At 42.1% G+C, this 26,307-nt stretch overlaps 1 protein-coding gene across 8 annotated transcripts; it reads left to right on the top strand.

The window, feature by feature from the left end:
- On the top strand, positions 1-26,227 carry CAP1 (cyclase associated actin cytoskeleton regulatory protein 1). Of its 8 annotated transcripts, none has more exons than XM_045771887.2 (13): positions 1-139; positions 14,000-14,124; positions 14,710-14,813; positions 16,429-16,506; positions 18,244-18,387; positions 18,494-18,579; positions 20,232-20,337; positions 21,567-21,744; positions 23,120-23,304; positions 23,487-23,610; positions 23,864-23,946; positions 24,266-24,409; positions 25,054-26,227. In XM_045771887.2, exons 2-13 carry the CDS (start codon positions 14,013-14,015, stop codon positions 25,135-25,137), a joined length of 1,428 nt encoding a protein of 475 aa, XP_045627843.1. In that variant the 5' UTR covers positions 1-139; positions 14,000-14,012; the 3' UTR covers positions 25,138-26,227. The 8 variants fall into 8 exon arrangements, with proteins under 8 accessions (XP_045627843.1, XP_045627847.1, XP_045627840.1 ...); XM_045771891.2 differs by having other exon boundaries at positions 3-139; positions 14,003-14,124; positions 14,713-14,813; XM_045771884.2 differs by having other exon boundaries at positions 3-139; positions 14,003-14,124.
- Positions 26,228-26,307: the final 80 nt, after the last annotated feature.

Below are 26,307 nucleotides of genomic sequence, written 5' to 3'. Positions count from 1 at the left end.
CTCTCCTCCACCTCGGCGTTTCAGCGGCCGTCCATTTCCGGTGGGGGTGCCGCGCCCAGTGAGGGCCCGGAAGTGGGTCGCGCGAAGATTGCTGGGCGGTTCTTGCCGGAAGTGGAGAGCGGCTGATCGCAGTCGGGAGGTGAGGCGGAACTCTGAGGTGAGGGTACGCGGCCGGGTGGGGACTGGGGTCCACTCCGCGGCCCACCGGCCCCTCGCGTTTTGAATGGCCCTTCCGGCCTGTGCGCTCATGGTGAGCCCTACTGAAGGGGCCGGAGCGGAGGCCCTGAGGCCGACCCGGAATCCTGGGCGCGGTCTCTTGAGGTGGGGCCAGGGTGACCAACTGAGCCGGGCTCCTCTGGGGAGGCCCCTCCGCTGGATTTCTCGGTCCTGGCTGTCAGCCTCAGCGGGGCCTGATTCCTAAGGTGCCCAGACGTAGCCATTCCTAAGGAACCAGCGACACCTTAGAGTCTTCCCTAGCCCCCATCTCGTCCCCATTGCACGGATGGGTAAATTGATCCCCGGACGAAGAGGCTGGTCTGCGATCTTACAGCGAGTGAGGGAAACAATTGGAATCAAGACCTTAATTCCTTAGATCATCAGTTCCAGATCCTTCTCACGACTGTTTCCCAGGAACCTTTCTCTACCTCTTAAGTGGTCTTCCGGTCGGTGTCGTCTCGCAGGCAGCTGCAGGTTAAAGACCGCCCGCTGCGTGTTTTTTTGGTTTTGTTTTGTTTTTTGTTTAATGCAACCTGTTTGGAATGCCTGGGGAGTTTTTCAGAAAAGAGTGGGGCCGGTCTTCGTATTTGCGGTCAGATAGCCTCTCATTCTTCCAGGTCTGTTGCTCCTTTTCTGAAAAGCTTAGTTAACTTTATTGCAGGTGTTGCATACTTCTGGACCTGAAATCAGATGGCTCAGGTTTGGTCTGGCCCTACTGCTAAGTATCTGTAGCCATAGATGCATTGTTTAACTTCCTTGAGCTTTATTTTTTTCATCTTTTAAGTGGAGATCTGTGCTTACCTCACAGGATTAAATTCAGTGTAACAAATTCTGTTTACTCACTCAGGCACTGCCATATCCAGGGAATACAGTTTTGAAACAAAACAAGCCAGACCCTGCCCACGTGGAGCTAACAGTTTTTGCAGGGACGTTTAAGAAGTAATTATAAATGTGGTGAGTGTTAGGAAAGAACAGGGTATTATGGAAATACATAACTTGGGGCTCAGGAAAACCCCTTCTGCAGAGCAAAATTTAAGATTAATTTTGAAGGATAAATAGCAATAAGCTTGATGAAGAGAGGATGAGAACCTTTTAAGGCAGAGGTTAGTAGCGGAACTGTGTTAGTTGAAGCTCTTTGTAGGGATCCCTGTTCAAGTAAAAAAAACAGGACAGCTCAGCATATTCATCATTCACCACTGATTCATTGAGCCCTTAGTATGTTTGAAGCACATATTAAATGAGGCGCTTGGCCCTGGTGGCTAGGAGTATAGTTGTTGCTGTTGGTGGGGGGGGCAGACAATTGACCTCTCGGTCAATCAGGGATGGCTTACCCTGTCATAATGCTCTGTGTGAGCACAAGGCTATGCAAGAATAGAGGAGAAATACTTGAGTCGGTTTCTACGCTTTGAGGAGGAAATGGAGGATAAGTCTAGCAGAACTTATTTAGCCATATGGTGAATCTGGAAAAGGGGTTTACAGGCGAAGAGTGCAAGGACATGGAGATCTGGACCTGTGAAAAACCACGGCTAGTTCAGTGTGACTGAAATTCCAGTAAAGCATGGAGAAGTGAAGGAAGTGGGAAGTGGTGGGTCAAATATGAAGGACCTTGTAAAATCATGCTGAGTAATGTGGATCTTACTTGGAAAGCTGTGAGGAGGCTTTGAAGGGTTTTATGTAGGAAAATGATGTGGTCAGATTTATGTTTTAGAAAGTTTAGTTTGTCGAGTTGGAAGGGACATGATGGTGAAGTAAACCAGTGTTGGGAAGCTTTTACTATAGTCCTGGCTTGAACTAAGACCCTGACAGTGGGAAAGAGAGGAGGGATCAAATTTGAGCAGTATTTAAAAGATGGAATCTGTAGAATTAGAGGCTAATTTTTTATGGAAATGAAGAAATAGGAGTAGTCTAGGATGAATGCCTGGCTTTCTGGCTTAGGGAACTGGGTGGTACCATTTGCTGAGGTAGGTAATGTGAGAGGAGTCAGTTGGGGAGGTGGCATGGAAAGAAAATGAATTTTGGACATATTTAATTTGAGATGTTTGCAGCCCATTGAAGCAAAGATGTCTGCTAAGGTATCCCAACTGGAGGAAACCAAGAGCAAACCTGTGGAGGCAGGAAAGGGCTTACATTCAGTGAAGTACCTGGAGTATTGGAGTTTGCCTTGAGTTTGCAGCAGAAGATAAGACCAGGAAAAAAAAGGTAGATAGATGGCTGCCAAGTTGGGAAGGGCTTTTGATGCCTTGTTTGAATGTGTTTGGGTTTTATTCTGTGGTTGTCAGTTTGCTTATTGTTTGAGTTGTGTTGGTCCAGCATAAAGAAATTTCTGTAGGAATTTCCCACATTTTTCTTCACTAGAAATACTTCCTCAATCAGGTGGGCATAATTTATGTCTGAGAGGAGTTTAAATAAATGGTAGTGGTGAAAGTACTTTGCCAAGCACAACCTGTCATGCAAAGCAAAACTGGTGGCATTGTTAAGTTTCAGTGAGCATGTTTTTGCTGAGAAGGTTAGCCATTTAATTTGTAAAATGCTTTGTTTCCAATTTGAGGGGCGATCTTTTTTCTCACCCCTTTTCTTGGTTGTACATACATATGTTTAGTTGTAATTATTTTTTTAACCAGGGACTAAGCCTTTAAAAAGTGACTTCCTCCTTTTGGTTTTCTGTGAAGCGTTGTGAGTCAAAGATGCATTTTACTTAAACGAGCACATGCAAAGTGTCATTGGAGGTTGAACCCTCTGGTTGGAAATTTAATCCTGAGATTTGAAATCTGAGGATCCTCAAGCCATATCTTACCCAGTACTAGTGATTATCCCTTTGAATTGTCATCATCAGTTTCTTTTTTTACTTTCTATTAACCTGGTTTTCATACTTAAATTTCACCTTCTCTACCATAACCAGACTAATCTTTTAAAAAGAACCATTTTCATCTTCTTATCCTAACCTGGCTTCATATTCCTAAAGAATCAAATCTAAACTCCATTGTCCAGTTCACAAAATTCTCCACAGTTGGAGTCTTACCTTAATATTCATTAGATGATGCAGATAGACATTCTAATTTAGAAAGTCCTAAATTACTACATTAGCATTTTTTTTTATACCTTTTGCTCCTTATTATACTAGAACAGGGTTTCTTAGAAACCGTGGCACAATTCACATTTAGGCTGGATGGGTCTTCATTGTGGGGTTGTCCTACCTGTACATTGGGATTTTAGCAGTATCCCTGGCCTCTACCCATCAGATGCCAGTAACACTTGCTCAATTGTGCCTACCAAAAATGTCTCCAGACATTGCGTGATGTCTCCTGGAGGACAGAATTGTCCCGATTGAAAACCACTGCATTAGAAAGTATCATAACTATGATTGTGTAGCGTCTTATCTCCAACTAAATTTTCTAGGGCAGGCTTCATGGCCATGCTTAGCACAGTGTATGCACATGATAAGCACTGGGTATCCTTTAGTGAATGAATCATTTTTCATTGAGGCATCAAGAATTATTGTTTATTCAGGGAATTTCTGGGTGGTACTTGAAGGACTTGCTTTTTGGTTTTCCTCAGAGGATGTGATCTTCGTAGAGATGCCTCTCGTGAAGCCCTCACTAGAAGAAAGCTTTGGGTTAGTTGACAGTGCAAGTCAGCAGATACACATATCCTTTACATCGGATATATAAATTCCTATTATGTTCATGGTGCCTGCATTTAGACAGCTTGGTTTAGTGAACAGGGATTACTGTTTATTTTAAATTGCTTATAGTTTATGATGTTAGTACTCTGTTTATTTTGATTGATAAAATTGTTAGAGTTGACTCATGTTTAAATTAATGCAACTACAGCATTTACCATGAAACTATTTCTTTTTTGATACATTATGTAAACTTAATAAAAAGAATCAAAACTCTAAAAATATTCCTTAGCTATAAAAAAGCTTTGTTTGCCTTGTATTATCAGACCTGTAGTGTTAAACTTTTCCATTTGACTGGAAAATATAGCTGAAATATTTCATGGAAGGAGCGAGCTTGCTTTTTTTGTTTTTTGTTTTTCTCCTGCAGAGGTCATTTAAAATTCCTATACTTAAGTTTAGTTGTAGACTTACAGTCACATATCTTTTTCATATCTCTAGCTGTAGCTGAATCATGGCTGGGGACAAAAGGCATTCTTGGATCCATCTTTATGCAGCTACCCAGCTGAAATCTTAGCCAGTGCACTTTTTCCTTATACAAGTAAAAGATGCCTGCTGAATGCTTTATGAATGCTCATAACATTCCTTAAATATAAGAGAGAGAGGGGAACCCATGTCCACATAAAGTTGGTTATTTGCCCCAACCATTGAAACAGCTAGTCCCTAAGTCTGACTTCACCTTACATATTCTAACTAGCTTTACTCGCTCCTGGAATTTCAGATAGGGGACAGAACTGGAGATAGGTGCTGATACTGGATTGGATTCTTTCCCTCCCTAGAAGATAGGCCTTTCTCTTTTAATCTAAACCTCAGATGGCAGTGAGTCAGACACTAAATGTCATTGGTTCCCTCAGTGAAACCAAATGCTTGGGGAAGAACAGTGGCTCCTGATTTGGGTTAGATTTGATGGCATCTTTACTGGGGCAAAGTGGTATCTGTTCTTTGCTTTCTGGGTTAAAACAACCAACTCATAAATATCTCCTGTTAGCATGTCTGGGTTTTGCTTTGTGACATATTAGAGCCTAGTGATGAGAACTAGGCTCAAAATCTATATTGTTAGGAGTAGAACTAACTAATGCCTTATAGCTTTGCGGTACCTTAGGAGAGATATCCAAGTGGAGCTGGCTTTTGTTTTGTTTTATTATAAAGAAATTCTGCTAGAGGTTTGAAAAATGGGTAAATTGTCCAAAACCCCATCACGTCTAATGTGACAAATACTGTAAATTTTGTGTTCTCTTCAAGTCTTTTTCCACAGTACATTTAGCTATTCCCCTGTAAGTAGAAGTCTAAGGTTTGTTTGTTTGTTTGTTTGTTTGTTTTTAAAGCAGGCTCCACAGGGCACCTAGGTGGCTCAGTCAGTTGGGTGTCTGACTCTTGATTTCGGCTCAGGCCATGATCTCAGGGTTGTGGGATCAAGCCCTGTATTGGGCTCTGTGGTTGGTGCAGAGTCTGCTTCAGATTCTCTCTCTCCCTCTGCCCCTCCTCACCCTGTGTGTGCTCTCTCTTAAATAAGTAAATAAATAAAATCTTTAAAAAAACAAATAAATAAAGTAGGCTCCACACCCAGCATGGAGCCCAACACAGGGCTTGAACTCACGACCCTGAGTTTAAGACCTGAGCTGAAATCAAGAGTCAGACCCTTAACCAGCTGAGCCACCCAGGCGTGCCAGTAGAAGTCTAAGTTAATACTGCAGTGAACATCCATCTGCCTATCACTTTTCCCACATTTGTAGAATTTTCTTAGGATGCCATCTCAGGAACAGAATTAAAAAGTCAAGGCCAAATGAAGCATTTTGAAGCAGATCAGTTGGGCTGTCATAGTTGTGCTATCATAGTGTACGAGCTGACTTGGATAACTGCGTTTCAGTTTTACTTAAGGATATGACTTAGAGGATCAGCAACAGACACAGTAGAAAACACTTTAAGCATAGCAACTTTCAACTCAATAGACATTCATACCACCGGCTTAATTGCCTGGTGAGATGAGACAAGAACTTCAGGAGTAACCCGGTTCCATTTACTTCTGAACAACTTCCTTGAATAGGCAGAAGGAATTGGATTGTTTGAACTGTTAGAATGATGAGCCTGTGAAGCAGCTTTGGCAAGAGTCACTAGCCATTTCTGATTTTTCTTGGTTTCAGACCACAAAAGAAATTGCTGGAGAATTAACCTTATAGTTTTCTTTTTGCTCTGCGTGATACACTCCAAGAGCCTATCCATTCTCATGACTTCAGGATACTTCTTTGCTGATAACTTGCAGTCAGTCTCCAGCCTTGATCCTTCCCCAAGCTTGATTTCTAAATACTTACCCACTTAGAAGCTTCATCTCCTCTTCAGACTCTGCTTACCCCAAACTGACCTCATCTTCTTGCCCTAATACGTGCCAGAAACCTGTTTCTGCCTTTAGTGTCATCATTCTCGTAGGTCCCCTGGATTTGCAATTTGAGTCGTCTTTGACTCCCTTCTCTGAATGCTACAGTACTCAGTAGTCAGTACCACACAGTTAGTACTTGTTCTGTGTTTAATGCACACTTGTTTTGTATGACCTCCAGGGGCAGTACCAAGATCAGTGGGTGGAAGTTGCAGGGAAGCAGATTTTGCCTCCATATAAGGAAGAACTTTTAAATACTTTGAGCTGTCTGAATGGAATGGGCTGTCTCCACAGGTCTCGGGTTCTCTACGCTGAAGGTGTTTGAACAGTGGTTACCTGACTAATTGCTGAGAATGTTGAAGGGATTGTTTGGGCATCAGATGGTGTTTTTACAAGATGATTTCTAGAATCCCTCCTAATCCTGAGAGCCAGTAATTCAAGGGAAGGTAGCTTTGTTTCTCCTGCTAGATTCTCTTGGGACAGGAAAACTATTTTACCATTCTTTTATATTCCTGCTTAATTCAGGTGCTAGTCACTTAGTTACTTTAAACCGATTACTTGTAGGTTAATTGATTCTTTTCTTTTGGTTTCTGTATCTGGCTAGACACTAAATGTTGTGGGTTTTTTTCCTTTGAAATATAAAAAATACTTTTTCAATAGCCTTCTTACTTTATAGCTGGATGAACAGCAGCATTTCAACCTAACTTAGACCATAATAGCTTCCTAGTTCAACCTAACCTATACCTTAATATCTTCCCCATTCCAAATCGCATTCTGTTAATCAGACAGTATCTGTGAAAATTTTGCTTTTTATTATTCCTTCACTCAAAATGCTTAAACAGTTTCACATTTATCACAGCATCAGATTCAAATACTGTCTGGCTTTCAGTGCCCTTCATAACCTAGTCTGGCTTGCTTATCCAGCCTTTTTTTTCATGATAACTCAATGCTCTGTGCAGGTTAACCTCACACTTTATGTACATAGCCTTTGATTGCTCTGGAGTGTCTCCCCTTTTTCTTTTACTTTTTCCATCAAGATGCCCCGCTTCCCTCCTAACACTGGACCATCTCCAGTCCTCACTGATTTTCTCAACTCTCAGAGCATATGGTCATTTATACTGTTTCATTCAGAACCATACAACTTCTGCAAAGAAAGTTGTATATAGGCTGGTACTATAGGCTAGTATATAGGCTGGTACTATAACTTTTCCTAATCTATGTGGAATTAGAAAAAGTTCTCTTCCTAATCTCTAACAGAACTTTAGAAAATGTCATCCTTATTTATTCCATTGGCATTTTCATTTGTGTTGGCCTTCCTATTTAGAATGAACGTTTCCGGAGGGCAGGGCCCACATGTCTTCTGTGTCTGTAGTAGCTGCTAAGTACAGTGCTAAGCCCTTTGACTCTACGAGCATCTCCTGTGTGCCAGGTTGTTCTAGGTGCTGCGAATTGGTGGAGCTGGGTTGGGGGAGGAGAGTGGATAAATTCCTGTCCTCCTGGAACCTGCCTTCTAGCACACTGCATGCAGCGATAACATTTTACATTGAACTGCATTTTATGGCTCCCAGAACAACTCATCTCCTTTGATCCTTCCATCTCTTATGTGCTAGGCGAGGACCCATTACTAAATGACTGTCCTTTGGTTAGACAGTGAATACACGGCAAAGTTGGGACTCAAAGCTTGGTCTCCTGAATCCTGGTTTTTTTCCTTAGACTTCTGTGATTAGGACTGCCTCTCTTTCTGAAGGTTTTATGATGAATGATTAGATAGTTGCACATTCATTTATGGAGGCTTACACTTGGTTCTTGGCTATTGTCAATCAGAGATGACAACAAGATCAGGCAGAGCTATAGTTTTCTACTCTGGCACTTCTAAATTCTTGTGGAAAAGCCTTATTTTAAACATTTGCTTTCCAAATATGTGTCATCTACACTATGAAGAAGTATTGGCCTCCATGAAGAAAATTGAAAGCAGGTAATTTAAAAGCTGCTAATAATGTAACTAAGGACACCATGAAGAGGCCTCAAGCCCACAGCGCTGTGCTCAGCAAGTGGGAGGGGCTGGATTCTGTGATGAACCACATGGTCACTTAATTGCTTAAAAGCCATGTAGAGTGGTGGGAAGAGCCTCAGACTAGGATTCAAAAATTTGTGCACGGAGCCTAGGTTCTCTAGCCACCGGTTGATCCATATCTGGCAGGCTTTTTAACTTCTGTGAGTTTCTTCATTCTAAAGGTGGGGATCAGGGGCGCCTGGGTGGCGCAGTCGTTAAGCGTCTGCCTTCAGCCCAGGGCGTGATCCCAGAGTCCTGGAATCGAGCCCCACATCAGGCTCCTCCGCTGGGAGCCTGCTTCTTCCTCTCCCACTCCCCCTGCTTGTGTTCCCTCTCTCACTGACTGTCTCTCTATAGCTCTGTCAAATAAATAAATAAAATCTTAAAAAAATAAAAAATAAAGGTGGGGATCAGTATCTTCATAACAGACCCCATAAAATTATATTACGTCTCAAAAGAAGCAACAGATTGATGATGTAAAGCACTTACAAGTGTAAAGGAATATTTTTAATTAATATTATATAATCTAATAAACAATGTTATTTTCTTTATGGTTACTTGGTTTGAAGATCTCTTTATCATTGTGATTTGTGCCCAAGAAGGTAGCATTTATTTGACAGATGGGGTATTTGTAAGATCCTGCAGACAGGCAAGGAGGGGGGAAAAAAGGGGGGAAAAATCTCCCCAGATTTGTCAGAAGAGACAGCCAGACTTGTTTTGAGGGGCAAAAGGGTAAAGGACCCTTACTAGCCTACTGTATTTATAGTGCCTACTACAATTATAGTACTGGAATTACAAAGACATGGTCCCTCCCTTAGGGTGGCTAGTTGCCTATTAACTATTAAATAAATGATTTTAAACCACTATATTAAATGTGTGGTAGAGATAAGTGTACAATGTTAAGGGAGCACAGACTGGAAATGCTTCTTAGGGAGGTGGTACTTTAGCTGAGTCTTAAAAGGCAGTAGGAATTCTAGAGAGGGAGCAGATTGAGAAGGAAAAATATACCAAACTGGACAAGCTTCCTAGAGAAGGTAACACTTTAGCTGAGTCTTAAAAAGGCAAGTAGGAGTTATGAGACGAAACAACAACCAAGCGGAATAGATCGCATGAAGGCTCAGAAGTGAGAGAAAGCATGATTCTTTCTGGAAATGCAGGCAGTCCTGGCTTTCTTAGTGTATTTAGAAAGGGTGTGGCAAGAGGTAAAACTGGAGGAGAGTAGTAGGAGATAAAGCAGGACCAGATTATGGAAACCCTTATCTGGACTTTACTCTGAATGCCCTGGGAGAGTGCTGAATGATATTAAGTAAAAGACTATCATAATTACATTTGCATTTGAGAAAGATTATGGTGGTAGTATGGAGAATGGATAAACAAGGTTTATTACTGTAATTAGGAGAGACTGGCAAGGAGGTTATTGCAGTAATCTAGGCAAAGTCATGAAGACCTGATTTTTGACAGTCAGGATGAAGGCAAGGGGCATCTACTCATGAGTTAAGCAAGATAGAGCCTATGGATTTTGATGACTGACTAGATTTGGGGGAGTAAGGAACAATATAATTTAGTTAACACTTAAGGGGTCCTTGCTGTTTTTCAGCACTGATCCAGTCCTGCTACATGTACAGTTGACCCTTGAACGACATGGGTGTCAAGGGTGCTGACTCCCCAGTGCAGTTGAAAATCAGCATATAATTTTTGACTCCCCCCCGGATTTACTAATAGCATAGGGTTGACTGAAAACCTTAATGATAACATAAACAGTTGATTAACATATATTTTGTATATTATATATATTATATACTATATTCTTACAATAAGCTAAAGAAAAGAATGTTATTGAAATCAAAGGAAGAGAAAATACATTTACAGTACTGTATTGTGCAAAATTCATATGTAAATGGATCTGCGCAGTTCAAACCTGTGTTGCTCAAGGGTCAAGTCTATTTCCCCTTTATTCTGACTTCAGCTCTTTAGATTTTGTACTGTTTTCTCCATTATACAAATAAGGAAGCTGAGGCTCAGAAAATTTGATAACACTCATAGTCACGTGCCAGTGAGTACTGTTATTCAAACCCCCAAACTGTCTGACTTCTCTAAAGACCATGCTCTTAACCACTCTTTGTTGCCTAATAGTCCCTGGGTTACTAACTTGGTCAATCAAGTGATTGATAGTGCTGGATTTCTGAGACACTGGGGGTGGGAGGTGTGGGAAGATGATGAGTTCTGTTTTGGGTACTTCAGTTTGAGATGGTTTCTAAACATTCAGGTAGGGATGTCTAGAAGGAAGCTGGATCTAAAATTATAAATTTCAGAAGAATGGCTTGAGCTGGATATGCTGCTTTGGGAGTCTTTGGTCTCTAGATGGTTGTCGTGGTGCCATTCTGGAAGCAGACTGGATGATGCTGCAGTAATACTAATTGAAGGCTTTGGAATGGACATGACCACCTGAAGAACATGAATATGTGTGTGGGGATGGAGAATTAGACAAGGTGTGTCTTTTGGTCCCTCAATTCTGGATATTCTTTCCTATAGCATCTCAAATTTCACCCTGCCTTTACCAAAAACAAAAAACTAAGTACTGTTCTCCTGTTTGGTTAATGGTAGAATGAGATTACTGTAAGTGATAGCTAAATTATCCTTTTATATTCTGTTCAAATCAGACAGTAGAACTGTAGCTTGTTTAGCAATGGAAGTTTACAGGTCCAAGTGAAATACAGAAAAAAAGGATCCAAAATCTCATGAAGATGAATTACTAAGCTTTTAAGATGGCCAAGTGTTCACTAATCCTGGCAGCCATTAGAGACATTTGTACTATGTTTTCCATGTTAACACTAGCCTCAACCTGTAGTATCCATTGTATATGAAGGATGTGTTTTATAACAGAACAGGTGGTATCATTTTTTTTTTTTTTTTTTTTTTTTTTTTTTAGGATTTTATTTTTAACAGAGTGCCTGGGTGCTGGGTGGCTTAGTCGGTTAAGTATCTGATTCTTGATTTTGGCTCAGGTTATGATCTCAGGGTCATGAGATCAATGCCTGCATCAGGCTCTGCACTGGGCATGGAACCTGCATGGGATTCTCTCTCTCTCTGCCTCTTGCCCCCCCTCACTTGGGAGCATGCGCTCTCTCCCTCTCTCTTAAAAAAAAAAAAATGAAGGGAAAAAAGATTTTAAGTAATCTCTACACCCAGCATGGGGCTCAGATTTGCAACCCTGAAATTAAGAGTTGTACGTTCCACTGACTGAGTCAGCCAGGTGCCCCTGGAATGGGTGTTATCTATTAATGGAAGATAGCTTGGGAGTTTACTGAATTCCTTGCCTTTTCCCCTGAGACTTATCGACTGTGGTGGATTATATATGAATCTGTTCCTGGACAGTATCCAGAATGGTCAGTAATTTGGGTACTCGGGTGATGGTGGCATAACATAAGGGAGAATATATTGGTTGCTTCTAGTCTGTTTCATTTGTGAGAAGAGCAGAGACTTGTAGACTTCTGCTACTTCTCCAGGCCAGGGAATGAAAAGGTTTATTTGGTTCACATTTTCACTTTTTTCTCTGATTGTCTTTTAAATGACATTCTTGGCTTGCCTGGCTGACTCAGAAGAGCATGCGACTTGATCCTCAAGGTTGTGAGTTTGAGCCCCACATTGGATGTAGAGATTACTTAAATAAGTCAAAACAAACAAAACATTCTCAAGATGTCAAAATATGTGGAAGTATGGCAAACATGCTGGCACTATGAAGAAATAAGTGATTCTTAAAATAATAGTGTTTAAAAATGTAGAATTCATTATCTTAGACTTTCTTTAATAAAATCAAAAGTATTTAAACTTGAGTTAAATTTTTTTCATGGATATTAAGGAATGTGGCGTTAATTTTTTTTCTTTTTTTACTTTTTACTATCCTTATTTAAAAATGAAATTTTTATCTTCTGTGATGTTGCTATATTAAGGTCGGTCTTGAAGAGTTGGAAGCCTGTTCAGATGTCATGGCAGTGAAAGATACTATTAAATAAATTTTTTTCTATGATTTAAAAAAAAAAACATTCTCTGGTAAGTCACTAGGCCCAGAGAGACCCAGAGCCTATACACAGAAAAGAATGGACAGGGATTATATTGTCTTCCTTGGAGCGCCTGGGTGGCTCAGTCAGTTAAGCGTCTGCCTTCGGCTCAGGTCATGATCTTGGGGTCCTGGGATCGAGCCCCGTGTTGGGCTCCCTGCTACTGGAGAATCTGTTTCTCCCTCTCCCTCCTTCTGCCCCTTCCCCTCCACCCCCGCTCGTGCTCTCTCTCTCTCTCTCTCAAATAAATAATAAAATCTTTTTTAAAAAATTTAAAAATATTTCCTTACTTAGTCTTGTAAGCTGCCTATCGCCTCCACAGGGAGGACAGTGTGTTAGGTTGAGATCTTCTGACATGTCATCATCTTTGAGGAAATTGTAATTGCTATGGTCATTTTAGGCAATTTCAAGGGTGTTGAGTTCATTCAGCTTCAGTTACCTGAACTAATTACTGTTTTGAAGTGGGATCTCCCAAGTCAAGGCTTTGACTGAAATTTCACTGACTTATTTTTGTGATATCACTTATGTTCTCAAACATTTCATGTGAATGTGTTTTGAAAACATTTAATGATTATTTATATGTATAGTATGGCAGCTTTCAGAACACTTGTCCCTCTGGAGTTTTGGGACACTATGCTTCAGGCTCATTAACTTCATAAATATTTTACTTGGGCACCTTCTACTTGCCAAGTAGTGGTCTAGATGGTAGAGTATAATAGGGAACAAGCCAGAGAAGTTCCTTTCTTTGGTAGAGCTTACTTTCTTTAGGATTTAGACATCGAGTGAGACTAGTTTCAGATAAATTAGTACTTGTGAAAGATCTGAAGAAAGCTCTTCTGGATGTGTGTTTTCCTACTGCAAGTCCAGATCATACTATCATTTGTAAAGCCTGGCTCAGGTGGCAGCATGTCCATGCTATCCTCATCTGATTCTTTCAGCTGATACACTCTCCTTTCTGAAATTCTGTTGCTCTATCTGCAACATTCTTCTATCACCTTAACATTTTTTTCTATTTGTTTGTAGTTGTTGTTATACATGTCAAGTACCCACTGTTAGACTGTAAGTTATTGAGGGCAGAATAAGTACCTATTCGTCTTGGTTTGGGACATTCCATATGTATGCAGCAGGATGTTGTAGGACAAAACACTGAACTTAGAGCTAGAAGACTTAAATTTGAGCGCTGGCTTTCCTATTAATTAACTAGCTGTGTGACTGTAGGCAAGTCATTTAACTTCACTGTAATTAAGTTTCCTCTCTCTATAAAGTGTAGTAATTAACTTTCCATTCCTGAGTAGTTGTTGGTAGGCACAAACTGAGATATGTGACTGTACTACTTTATAATAAATTCTAAATTCTAGCACAAATATTTCGTGGTATCATAGTAAATATTAAGTATTCGAATGAGTAATTCTTTGCTTTCAGTGAATACCTTTTTCTGTGTAGCTCTCTTGTTTAATGAAGTCTTTATGATTTTGCAAATATGTTAGTCTATTTTTCATTTTGTTTTATTATTAACTGATTCTATTCTTCAGATTTAGCATCCTCCTCACCCCATGAGTATTCTGTCTTTTCTCCTTAGGTGCTATGTACTGTTAAAATAACGAGTGACATATGATCTCTTTCAGCAGGTGGTACATTATGGCTGACATGCAAAATCTGGTAGAAAGATTGGAGAGGGCTGTGGGCCGCCTGGAGGCAGTATCCCATGCCTCTGACATGCACTGTGGGTATGGAGACGGTGCTCCAAAGGGTAAGCAGTGCCCAGCGCAGCAGAATACTTTGAATGAAGACTCCGTGCCGTGGCCTGAAATTTTTCTATCACAGTGTATTCTCTCTTTTGGAGTTAACTTCCCAAAACGCTTAATCTACTAAGTTCATGGCCTCTGAACAGATTAAGGGAGGAAGTGACTTGTGTAGGGAGGCCTGTGGTTATTTTAACATAAGAACTTCCTGCTTGTGTGATACTTCCTGTTCTTTCTTTAGCATAACCACTCTAGTGTGAGTTGAGTGACAAATGATATTAAAATTTCCTCTGTCCAAATGATTGGCAAATTAACCATTTTGCATGTGCACCAAATGAATCATAGAATGTTAGAGCTAAAAGGGAACTCGGGGGATCATTTTTTTTTAAGTTTTCATTTTATAGGTAAAAAAAATTAAGCTCAGAGAGGAAAAGGAACTTGGGGTCACACAGTCAATTAGTGGTGGTACCGGGCTCATGTTCCAGTATTCTGTTTACTGTATTAACCTTTCTTCTCCACTTTCATGTGGAAGTGCTTTTTAACAGATCATCTTTCTGGGCATGACTGACTCTTTGTGGTGTGTCTCTGTTTAGCAGGAGCAGCTCCGTATGTGCAAGCATTCGACTCACTGCTTGCCGGTCCTGTGGCAGAGTACCTGAAGATCAGTAAAGAGATTGGGGGAGATGTGCAGAAACATGTAAGGATGTTTTGTCCCTTTTTCCCTCTTTTAAGGACTGGTGACTATCTTCAAATCCTACTCCTTGGTTTAAGAGCCCCTTGAGAGGCTCCTGGCTTCTTCATTGAGGAGCTTTCTCCATGCACTGGAACAGTTCCTCAGAATTTTCCAGGCCCTCTGCTTTTATCACATTTTCTGCATGGGCTTCTTTTATACTGATAACTTGCTTGGTGCATAAAATATGGCTTGGTGGGGGGCGCCTGGGTGGCTCAGTCAGTTAAGCATCCAACTCTTGATTTTGGCTCAGGTCATGATCTCAGGGTCATGGGATCGAGTCCCGCATTAGGCTCCATGCTCAGCAAGGTGTCTGCTTGAGATTCATTCTCACCTTCTCCCCCTCCTCCCACATGTGTACAATAAATAAGTAAATAAGATCTGTTAAAAAAAGTTAAAAGATGGCTTGGTTATCTTTATAGTGAGAGCATTTTACCATTTTGATCCCAACATGTTATATAACCAAGTCTAGGGTGGCTTATTCAAAGGAGTCATAGTTATGACTTAGCATTTATAAAACTATGCATGATAGTTATTAGTTATGCTAATGTGAGTTATTTTCACACTTAGCTCACAGCAGGAATGTGAAGTAGACAATGACAGGTGCCTCTCCACCCACCTCGTTTCATGTGCTGCCACCTCCATTGTCACCACCCCACACTCAAATATATATTCTGAATCTCTCTTTGGGACCCAAAATCTTTTTGCTTGTCCTCTGAGTGATCCTCTGTGAGCAAAAACCATGTTCAGGATCTTCCTGACCCTTCAGCAAGACCAGTTGCTTGGTCTTTGGAAGATCTATTTTGAGTGTTTTTCATGTGCCATCTGTTGGCAGTGGTATTAGCTCTAGTGAGTGGGACTGGGACTTAGATACAAGAGTGGGGGCTTGCATTTTTACTTTATACAGTGTGTAACATTTACAAAGATTTAAAAACATGTATCACTTGTATATTCTAAAAATGCAAATCTAGAAAAAATAGGTTACCTTATTTGAATTTTTGTGTTTAGATAGTGCTTATAGCCTCAAGTTTCTTAAACTCTTTTGACCAGTGCTATCAGTAAAAATATGTATTTCTAACTGGTCATAAGTTTCATTAAGCAGCGTTTCTCCTGCTTGTACTGTGCTCTTTTTTGTTTTTAATCCGAATGAGTTATGACCCAGCCTTTGAGAAATAGTTGTAATTTAAAGGAGTAAATACCTTGAGAATTTAGGCATAAATTTGGCCTTTGCCTTTACTTCTGCCTCAAGTTTTTGAGAGAAGAGCTTTTTCGGTGATGAGAGACAGGAGGGATTTTTCTGTGCACTTCATATCACACTGCATGTCCATTTGCTGACTGATTTCATCTAAGGCTAACCCTGATTATTTTCATGTCCTGGATATGTATCCCTGATGAGTTCCAACAGGAACAGTGATATATGTAATTCTGCCGTCACTCCCTGGAATGTGGAGTACCTGAGGAAAGCAACATGACGTGTTTGGTTTGCTACCAGAGTATGTGGAAGTGGAGGTTTCAGGTTATTCTTATCAGGACCCTCTCCGGTTGTAATGTGTCATTGATAAGTGATTCTTCTTTCTGGCAGGCAGAGATGGTCCACACAGGTCTGAAGTTGGAGCGAGCTCTCTTGGTTACAGCCTCTCAGTGCCAGCAGCCAGCAGGCGTAAGTTCACTGCTAGTTGGTTTCCTTGTGGTTAGATGCTCAGGACAAGTTGAGAGGTTTCTGCTAAATATCACAACATGCTAAAATAGACCTTCCAGGCTCATGTACATTCACACCAAGTCCCAGAAATAGACTTAAAGTGCATCAGAATGTCCCATTGAGTATTTATTGGACTCTACTGGTTTGGAGGGTATTGTTTTGTTTTGTTTTTTCCTGTCATTTTACTTAGGACCGTAGTTACTCCTGGACCTTGCTGCGTTTCTCAGTAGACAGCCTTTTTTAACCTCTTGGCTGAGGCCAAATTTATCATACTGTTCCCTGAGCCCTTTGGGTCATAGAGAGTGGTTCTCTTGCTTCCCTGTGACTGGGCTTTAGTAATGCTGCTGTGGCGATCCTAAAACCCCTAAAGTATTGCTTCTGCCCTCATCCTTCTGTGGTTGGGATCTCCCTTTAAGTTTACTCCTGCCTCAAAATTTTATGCTGCCAAAGTATGAAAATCAGAGAAAATGTAGATTTTTCTCAGAACCGAAGATTTTAGTTTTATTCTGTTTATTCTTTCTGCATTTGACTTTCCTAGGCAGGAAAGTCCCTGGACCCTCAGCATGCCTAAATAATGTAAAAATATTATAAGATAATGTTAAAAATATTAGACTCTAATTCTTAATCTGTCTTGAATGGTTAAAGCATTTGGTCTATACCTTTTATCCAAACCCACACTTTCCACAACAAATCAGGCAGCTGAGACACTGTTAATATTTCCCGAGCTTTAGACTAAGGGTTGATAAACTACAGTCTCCAGGCCATATCTGGCCTGCCATCTCTTTTGTAAATGAAAGATTTTTGGAACACAGCCGTGCCCATTCTTTCAAGTATTGTCTGTTGCTGCCTTGTGCACTATAATGGCAGAGTTGAGAAGTTGAAGCAGAGACCATATGTCAGAAGCAGAGACAAATATTTACTGTGTGGCTCTTTAGAGAAAGTTTGCTGACTCCTACTTTAGACTGTTTTTGTGCTAAGATCTGAGAATTGACATGTTCAGGAAACTGAGCTGAAAGGATAAAACATGGAAACACAAGATTCATCCATTTTGCTAAGCTGTCTGTTCAAATGCCAAGCCCCCTAATTGCATTTGATTCAGCAGATCTCTGCTCAGCAGCTGCTGTATGGCTAGCAATGTATTGAGGACTATAAGGATTATAAAAGAAGGCTGAGACAAAGCCCTTGTCTTTGAAAAATTCATGAGAAATTTCGAAAAACATACTCAACAAGGGTCCATTAATAGTTTATGCTGATGTGTGATAAGGTGCCAGAATTGGTTATGCTGACAGTAGATGCTATAAGAGGCCAGTGTGGCTGGAGCTGGAGGGCTGTTCCTCATGAAGCATGAGAAACATTTGGGTAGATGGAAAAAGAAGAGACCACCATGAGTAAAGCCTTAGAAATGAGCTAGTATCTCTTACTAGTGGGACAGAAAAGAGACAAGTGGCTAAAATGGTAGAATTTTGTGGTGTAGCTGGAGTCTGAGTCCTGATCCTGAAGAACTACCAAATCTAGCCTGAGGTGAGTGAGCTGATGAGCAGTATTTTAGCCCTATGAGTCTGTGAAGGATGAATACAAAGTTTATTTGGGTGTTCATTATAGCCCATGGGGAATTCTTGCCCGCAGAATCAGAGTTGACCAACACATAAAGCTTTTGCAGAAAGACTAACCTGAATCTTTTCCTTCATCTTTCCCTAGAATAAGCTTTCTGATTTGTTGGCACCCATCTCAGAGCAGATCCAAGAAGTAATAACCTTCCGGGAGAAGAACCGAGGCAGCAAGTTGTTCAATCACTTGTCAGCTGTCAGCGAAAGTATCCAAGCCCTGGGTTGGGTGGCTGTGGTGAGCAGTGCAACTTCCATGGGAGGGAAGGGAAGGGATGGAATGAAAGAGGTAAGGAGATATGGCTGGAGAGGCTCTGAGTCACTGACAGCTTCTCTTTCTCTAGGCTCCCAAGCCTGGTCCCTATGTGAAAGAAATGAATGATGCTGCCATGTTTTATACAAACCGAGTCCTCAAGGAGTACAAAGATGTGTAAGTCCGGCCTTTTCTCAAAGGGTCAAGGTTCTGTACCCCAGGGCTACTTTCTGGAAAGTGTGGTAGATACTGGCTCATAGAAGCTGCATTTGCAAGCAGGAAGTGTTTCTGTTTTCACTTCTGCTTTTTTTCTAGGGTTTGTAGAGCCCCTTTTAGTCTTCTAATCCTTACCCTTTCAGGTTTAGGAAGTTTTGCTAGAGGTAAAATAGACAAATGCCCTTTATTTTTTTAAAAGATTTTATTTATTTATTTGTCAGAGAGGGAGCACAAGCAGGGGGAGCAGATGGCAGAGTGAGAAGCAAGCTCCCTGCTGAGCAAGGAGCCCAGTGTGGAACTCAATCCCAGGACCCTGGGATCATGACCTGAGCTGAAGGCAGATGCTTAACCGACTGAGCCACCCAGGCATCCCCACGAATGCCCTTTAATTTGCCTTTTTGGACAAGGTGGATTTTGTTCCTTTGTTGAGAATTTCTAACTGGCCCCATGACAAAAGGTTCAGTAAGATTTACTAGGAAATTTGCTAGGTAAAATGAGAGGAAGGCTGTTTTGCAAAGCACAGGTATCAAGTAGGGGTGGTCATTGTATGTCTAACCACATATGTTCACCAGTCCTAACTGACTTCTCCGTTGCTAGTTTTGAGCTGGAGTGACTGCAGGCAGCTATCACTCCGCTGCATAATTACCCAAACCCTTCCTTTCTTCCATCAATCATTTGTTGAGTAACAACTCCGAAGGAATAGCGTTCATGTGTGTGAAGTGTGTCTCAGAACACCAGGCACTTCCTTGATCCTTCCAGCAGCCTGGAGTTAAACATTGCAGTGTTTTGATTTACCCTACCATTAAAACTCTACACTTTACAGTTGATGCAAATTAGGTCTTATGCTAAATAGCCATAAAGTCTTCCAGCTAATATATAAGAAGAGGGGAGACTTGAACCATAGTGCAGTGCTCTTTCTATAATCTAATGATTACTTCCTCCAGGGAAGTAATTTTTGGTGGGAGGGGCATATCTTGACATAAGGCACTGTGCTATAAGGCAGTTGTTTCTTGAAGTCCTGGGGTTCCGCAGTGACGCCCAAGGAACCTTCTTTCCACCACAGCTTCGTGCACAGAATGTCTGCTTTTATTAGTTTTGTGTATTATGTTCTGCCTAAGGTCTACTTAGAAAAAACAGTTTTGTTACACTTAAAAAAGTTTGAGGAATACTGCTATAAAAGATAGGAAGAACTATGATCTGGAATCCCTATCTAAATGGACTTTAGTCTAATTAGGGTAATAGAATAGGTTAAAAAAGAATAGTAAAGTTCAGTGTTGTTGTTGTTTTTTAAGATTTTATTTATTTGACAGCGAGAGAGGGGAGAGCTCAAAGGCAGGGTGAAAGGGAGAAGCAGACTCCCCGCTGAGCAGAGAGCCTGATGTGGGCTCAGTGGGGCTCGATCCCAGGACCCTGAGATCATGACCTGCGCCAAAGGCAGACGCTTAACCGACTGAGCCACCCAGGCGCCCTGTAAAGCTCAGTTATATGGAAAAGCTGCCAAAGAGCAGAGCCATGCCACAGCCAGGAGGATACCAGCTCACAGATAGGGGTTCTGGAATCACTATTGTAATGTACCCTGGCCCTCTGTGATGAGTTCTTTTTAATTCTCCCAGCGATAAGAAGCATGTGGATTGGGTCAAAGCTTACTTGAGTATATGGACAGAGCTACAGGCTTACATTAAGGAGTTCCATACCACCGGACTGGCCTGGAGCAAAACGGTTAGTGAGTCTTCCCTCCCTCCCTCTATCCCTCCGGGACAGGGTCCACAAGTTTCTTAGACTTTGTTGCTACCAAGGTCCAAGAAGGAAGCTAGTCTTTTCAGTGGAGAGTAGAAAGAAAAAGGGGAGATAGAAGGGAAAAAAGAAAAGAGCGTAGAAAGCAAAGATGAGAGAAATACTCAGTTCTGTTCAATTTCAGTACACGTGGGTCAGAGACTATGGTTGGGTTGGGCTAGAGGGCAGCCAGCAGAATGAGTTACATTATCCCAACCCTCCAGAAGCTTAAAAATAGAAATACAAAAATCCTAAGTACAAATCACCAAGCTAAATGCTATACTAAAGATACACACTACAGAGTAAAAGGGAGCATGAGTCTCACTGGAAGAGATTGTACTTTGAACAGGTGTACTCTGATCTGAGACTTTTTTCCAAGTATAGAACAGTGAGGAGTGGGAGAAATGGGGATACTAGCAAACAGCATAGCTTAAACAGAGTACATGTAACATGTAGAGTTAAGTATAGAGATTGGTCATCTCTGGCTTCAGTAAGGAGAGGGTCAGATATTTAGGAGAAAAGGCTGGAAAGGAGCGTTGACTATGACTTTAGACTTAATATTAGGTGAAAAGTACATGTCGTAGGTATTTGAGCAAGAGAGTGATAATGATCAGGCTTGTTCTTAAGAGAGTCTCAATTTACAGGTCAGGGATGAGGGCTTACGCTCCGACTGTGGAAGTGCTCTCATGGTGCTAGGGGCTGGTACAGAAGAACTTACGAGAACTATAACCAAAATAATAGAAAGATTTGATGGAATTAAGGGGGTTGGAGGACTCCAGGAGACTGAACAGTCAAGCTTGGATGGCAGCATCTTTTACTGAAATAGAAACAAAGGGGTGACTGTATAGGTAGGGGAGCAGGCAGGAGATGACGACATCAGTCTTGGCGTCGTTGAGGCTATGGTACTGGTGACACACTAAGTCGATTTACAGAGCTGGGTTAGAGCTGGAATTAGAGGCCAAAGGAACGATGGGAAAGTTGAAAAATGGAGCTGGGTTGGATCCTTGGGAAAGGGTAAAAAGGGAATAAAGCCAAGTTGGGTGTGGATAGGGAGCCCAAATCAAAGCATTGAGGGCGACAATGGAAACCCCATGTCCCTGAATACATGTAGACCCTTTGGGAAGGGTACAGAGGGGAAGAGAGGATGGCTGTGTTACCTGCCTTTATTCTTCCAGGGGCCTGTGGCAAAAGAACTGAGTGGATTGCCATCTGGACCCTCTGCTGGATCCGGTCCTCCTCCTCCCCCACCAGGCCCACCTCCCCCACCAGTCCCCACCAGTTCGGGCTCAGATGAGTCTGCTTCCCGCTCAGCACTGTTTGCGCAGATTAATCAGGGGGAGAGCATCACACATGGTAAGTGAATGTGTTGGCAAGAAAAGTTGGAAGAATAAGTTGTTTGCGCCAGATCTTATCAACTAGAGACCTGACGATCTATAAACCAGAACCCTGGTTTGTGTATGGGAGATTTCATTGGGGTGTCACTGTCCTTCAGGTTGCCCAAAGGGACCTCAAAGCTGGCTTAAATGGAAACTGAAATGGGTGATGCTTATAGTTGAGGGAACCCTTCTGCCCCATAGGAAAGTTATTTCATATTAAGTGGCATCTATAGAGTACCCCGTTGTACCAAGGTCTCGTGCTGGCGGTTTACCCTAGAGCCTGTTCTGTGTTACTACATGGTCTCTTTGGGAAGTCATTGTGTGCCTGCGGGGGCGGGGGTTAACTACGTCAGAGGATGTTTATTAGTCATGGAAATTTTGCGTAAGATTTACCAGTGTTGGTATAGAGAAAGTAGATACCTTATACACAGCAGGTAGAAAACTAAATTATACAACGCTCTTCGAGGGATCTACCTATAAAAATATCTAAAAGAACAAATATAGTATTATTTGTAGTAGCTAAAAATGGTATAACAAGCTGAATATCCAGCAATAAGAGAAATGGTTAATGTGCATGTCCTCCTGAAAAGATACTATGCAGCCATTAAGTCTTCGTCTGCAGTGAACCATGCAGTGTTGAAGAAGAAATCTAGTATTTCCAGCCACAAGGAGTGATGGAGCCGAAAGGGCCAGTCAGTATTGGTTATTTAGATTGGGCTATATTCAAAAGCAAGAAGTGTATCAGCCTGCAGCAGGTGATTATGGAATCTTTTCCTTAAAAAGAAAAAAAAAACATTTTTAGAAACTATAGGTTAACATGAGAAAATTTTTAAGTGTTAACTCGTTAAACCAAATTTGTTAACACACTGTATGGTTATAACTAAATACAAAGCTTTTATCAGCAGGAAAACGCATGGAATGAGATTTCAGATGTAAACACTGAGTAGAGGGCGTGGTAGGTCCGCTGTGGGTGCGGTTTCTTTCCTTTTACCAAATTTTCTTTATCCCATATTACTTTTTCTTCTGTTGCTTTAAAAACCGTACATAGTTTGTGAATATCTATTTGGTATGTGTCTGTCAGGGTCTTTTTCTGTGCATTCACATACCTGTTCCTTTCATACACACACATTCCATGTTTGTTTGTTTTCTTTAATGGAACTGCATAATTGAACCTTGGGGTAGAAGGGAAATTCTAAAAGCACTTTTCCAAAACTGCTTGTGAGAGAACATCTCAAAGGCCTTGGCTTTTGGCTTTAAAAGTTTTTGTTAAAACTGAGAGCAGAAGTCAGTTATCACCTCAGCCCAAAGCCGTGGCATGAAGGACAGGCACAAGGTAGCTGTCGTTCCTGCAGCCCTGAAACACGTATCTGATGACATGAAGACTCACAAGAACCCCGCCCTGAAGGCCCAGAGTGGTCCAGTACGAAGTGGCCCCAAACCGTTCTCTGCACCTAAACCAGGAGTCAGCCCATCCCCCAAACCAACCACGAAGAAGGAGCCAGCTGTACTTGAACTGGAGGGCAAGAAGTGGCGAGTGGTGAGTTACAAATGCCAGGACTTGGGGGGACAAGAAGTGGAGACGGGACTGAAGTGGAGCAGAGCCAAGCGAGTGCAGGGTTCTGGCTTGGATTATAGGAACAAAAATTGGGACAGCTTGGTTTGGGTGAACAGTGTGTTAGTGATGAGGTTCCTGAAAAGGGTCCCCTATCTCTTTAACAGGAAAATCAGGAGAATGTTCCCAACCTGGTGATTGATGACACAGAGCTGAAACAGGTGGCTTACATATACAAGTGTGTCAACACGACATTGCAAATCAAGGGCAAAATTAACTCCATTACAGTAGGTGAGTTTTTGTCATTGTCCTAGGCAGGCTCTGTCCTAGAGTCTGAGAAGGCTGGAACCATACCTGCCCTATTCCTAAAGATTCTTAAATTTATGACAGTAGCTTCCTTTAAAGTTACACTGTTGATGGGGCGCCTGGGTGACTCAGTTGGTTAAGTGTCCAACTCTTGATCTCAGCTCAGGTCTTGATCTCAGGGTCGTGAGTGCAAGCCTCGTGAAAAAGTTATACTGTTGATCTGCTCCCTTTCTTCTAGATAACTGTAAGAAACTCGGTCTGGTGTTCGATGACGTGGTGGGCATTGTGGAGATAATCAATAGTAGGGATGTCAAAGTTCAGGTAACTTGATCTCTTGGCTCCTTCCTTTGGTCCTGAGGAATTAATTGAAAGACACGGCTGACCCACAGATGTTGCTGTGGTGGGAATTTGATTCTACTGAGTCTGTAAGGTGAGCTGCTTTGGTGGCAGGAAGAGTTGGCTCTTACAGGGAGCCCTTTCCAGCACCCATCCCAACCCACCTCTAGTATCCAGTATCTGCTGTGTGCCTGTGAAGCTTTTCATGTAGTTGCTGAATCAATGAAACCGTGAACGCTTTTTCCTGAAATGTACTGTTGCTGTCCTCAGCTACTGGGACTCAGCTTCTTGGTTTTCTCTGCAGGTAATGGGTAAAGTGCCAACCATTTCCATCAACAAAACAGATGGCTGCCACGTTTATCTGAGCAAGAATTCCCTGGATTGCGAGATAGTCAGTGCCAAATCTTCTGAGATGAATGTCCTCATCCCTACAGAAGGCGGTGACTTTGTAAGTTCCTTGATCTCTTTGGTGGAATGCCCTAAAAACAGGAGGGACTAAAGATTTCTTGCATTGGAGAGAGCTAGTTCATGACCATTCTGCACTGAGTGGGTCCAACCTAGCAATACACACCTCCAACACCCCACCCATGAGTGTGAGATAGTCTCATGAAGTAGAGCTCCAAAGGAAGGTGGTTTTTCCTTTCTTAGGTTGAGCGGACACTCAGGGTAGTAACAAGGAATGGGACTGTGTCATAGTCCCCTATGGGACTGGTGCCATGCAGCCATATACGTTTTCATCTGTGCCTCCCAGGTTTGTCTGTCCAAGATTGCTGATCCAGGAGCAGTAGGAAACAGACTCACACCTCTCTGTCTCTCTGGCCTTGGGGCCTTTGTTCTCATTCCTACACTGCAGCGCCTTTCGTTATGTCCGTGGCAGGGGAGGTGGGTAGTACAAGATGTGCTGCCGGTTACACAGCCAGGCTGCTACAGGTGCTTCTGTCTCACTCTGTCGACATCCTACTTGCTCCAGGAGTTTTGTGGAGCAAGCACTGGGGGAAAATTGTAAGATTTAACCCCAATTTATTTTGTAGCTTGGATTTAAACGTGTGTGTGTGTGTGTGTGGTTTTTGTTTGTTTCTTTGTTTTTTTCAGAATGAATTCCCAGTCCCTGAGCAGTTCAAGACCCTATGGAATGGGCAGAAGTTGGTCACCACAGTGACAGAAATTGCTGGATAAGCGAAGTGCCACTGGCTTCTTTGCCCTCTCCCTCACACCATGGGATAAATCTGTATCAAGACGGTTCTTTTCTAGATTTCCTCTACCTTTCTGCTCTTAAACTGCTTCTCTGCTTTGAGAAGCACAGCTACCTGCCTTCACTGAAATATACCTCAGGCTGAGATTTGGGGCGGGAGCGCAGGTCAGTTGATCTTCTGCGGGAAGGTGCGGCTTTTCCCTCCCGGCTACACCAGTCCGTCCTTAAGGAGCCGCCCACCAGGACTGGCGTGTTCTAGCTTTCAGCCTTTGGGGGCCATGGGACCAACAGTCTTTTGGGAAGAATAAAGCAGTCCCCAGGGATTAACAGATCAGAATGTTCCCACAAGTTCATCTTTTTCTAACAATGAGCATGAAGGTAGCGGAGGCTGGTGTGATTCTAGCTGGTTCTTCTAACCAAACTAATTTTTCTCTGTGGACAAGTGAGGCAGGGGTTGTACCCGACCAAAGGCTGAAGCTTGGCCAGCTAGCATTCTAAGCAAAATGGTTTCCTCTAAGCATTCCTTTTATTCTGCATCCCGTCCTGGGTCGGCCTGAGCCTGAGAGTAAGTTCTCCTGCGTCAGCCGCTGTGGCAGCGCCCTGCACCCAGGCCAGTTAAAGGAGTCTTGGCCCCTTCCTTTCACTGGGATCCCTGCCCAGCACCTTCCTACAGAGACAACTTAAACACGAAAAAAAAAAAAAAGAAAAGAAAAGAAAACACACCATTCCAAGGAATCTGGAATTCCTTCCTCCTTCCGTGCTAGGTGCCTGCCCTCCACCTTCACTGCCTCCTTTGCCCTGTCGTGCTCAACTGCTTTGGTTTCTGTCCGGGCACCTGAACAAAGGACTAAAATCTCCACTGCAGCCTGGTTTTAGGTCTTATTAAGAATCTCGCACAGCACTGCTAATGTAAATGACAGTTTTTCTCTCTAGGACACTTACCAAAATATGCAACTTTTTTGGTGGGAAGAGAGACTGTCCTGTGACTTCTACCCATTTCCTGAGGCCTGTGGAAATAAACCTTTATGTACTTAAAGTTATACAGAAAATAGAATAAAATTAATACCAAACTTGCTTAGTATTTACCTATGATGTTTACTGTATAGAGATGTAAGAATATTTTTTGAAGTAAACTCTACCTCAACATGGGGCTC

This window comes from Ursus americanus, chromosome 33 (genome assembly GCF_024610735.1).
Source record: "Ursus americanus isolate L20-20 chromosome 33, mUrsAme1.1.p, whole genome shotgun sequence".
Lineage (NCBI taxonomy): Eukaryota > Metazoa > Chordata > Mammalia > Carnivora > Ursidae > Ursus > Ursus americanus.
Note: the sequence above shows the minus strand (reverse complement) of the source record. Positions and strands in the feature narration are given on the sequence as shown.

Bases quoted from the DNA above. Each gene is read 5' to 3' on its own strand.
- CAP1 (XM_045771887.2), top strand. From the start codon at position 14,013: ATGGCTGACATGCAAAATCTGGTAGAAAGATTGGAGAGGGCTGTGGGC. The intron at 20,338-21,566 runs GTTAGTGAGTCT...TTATTCTTCCAG, and splicing joins GACTGGCCTGGAGCAAAACG to GGGCCTGTGGCAAAAGAACT. The intron at 24,410-25,053 runs GTAAGTTCCTTG...TGTTTTTTTCAG, and splicing joins CTACAGAAGGCGGTGACTTT to AATGAATTCCCAGTCCCTGA.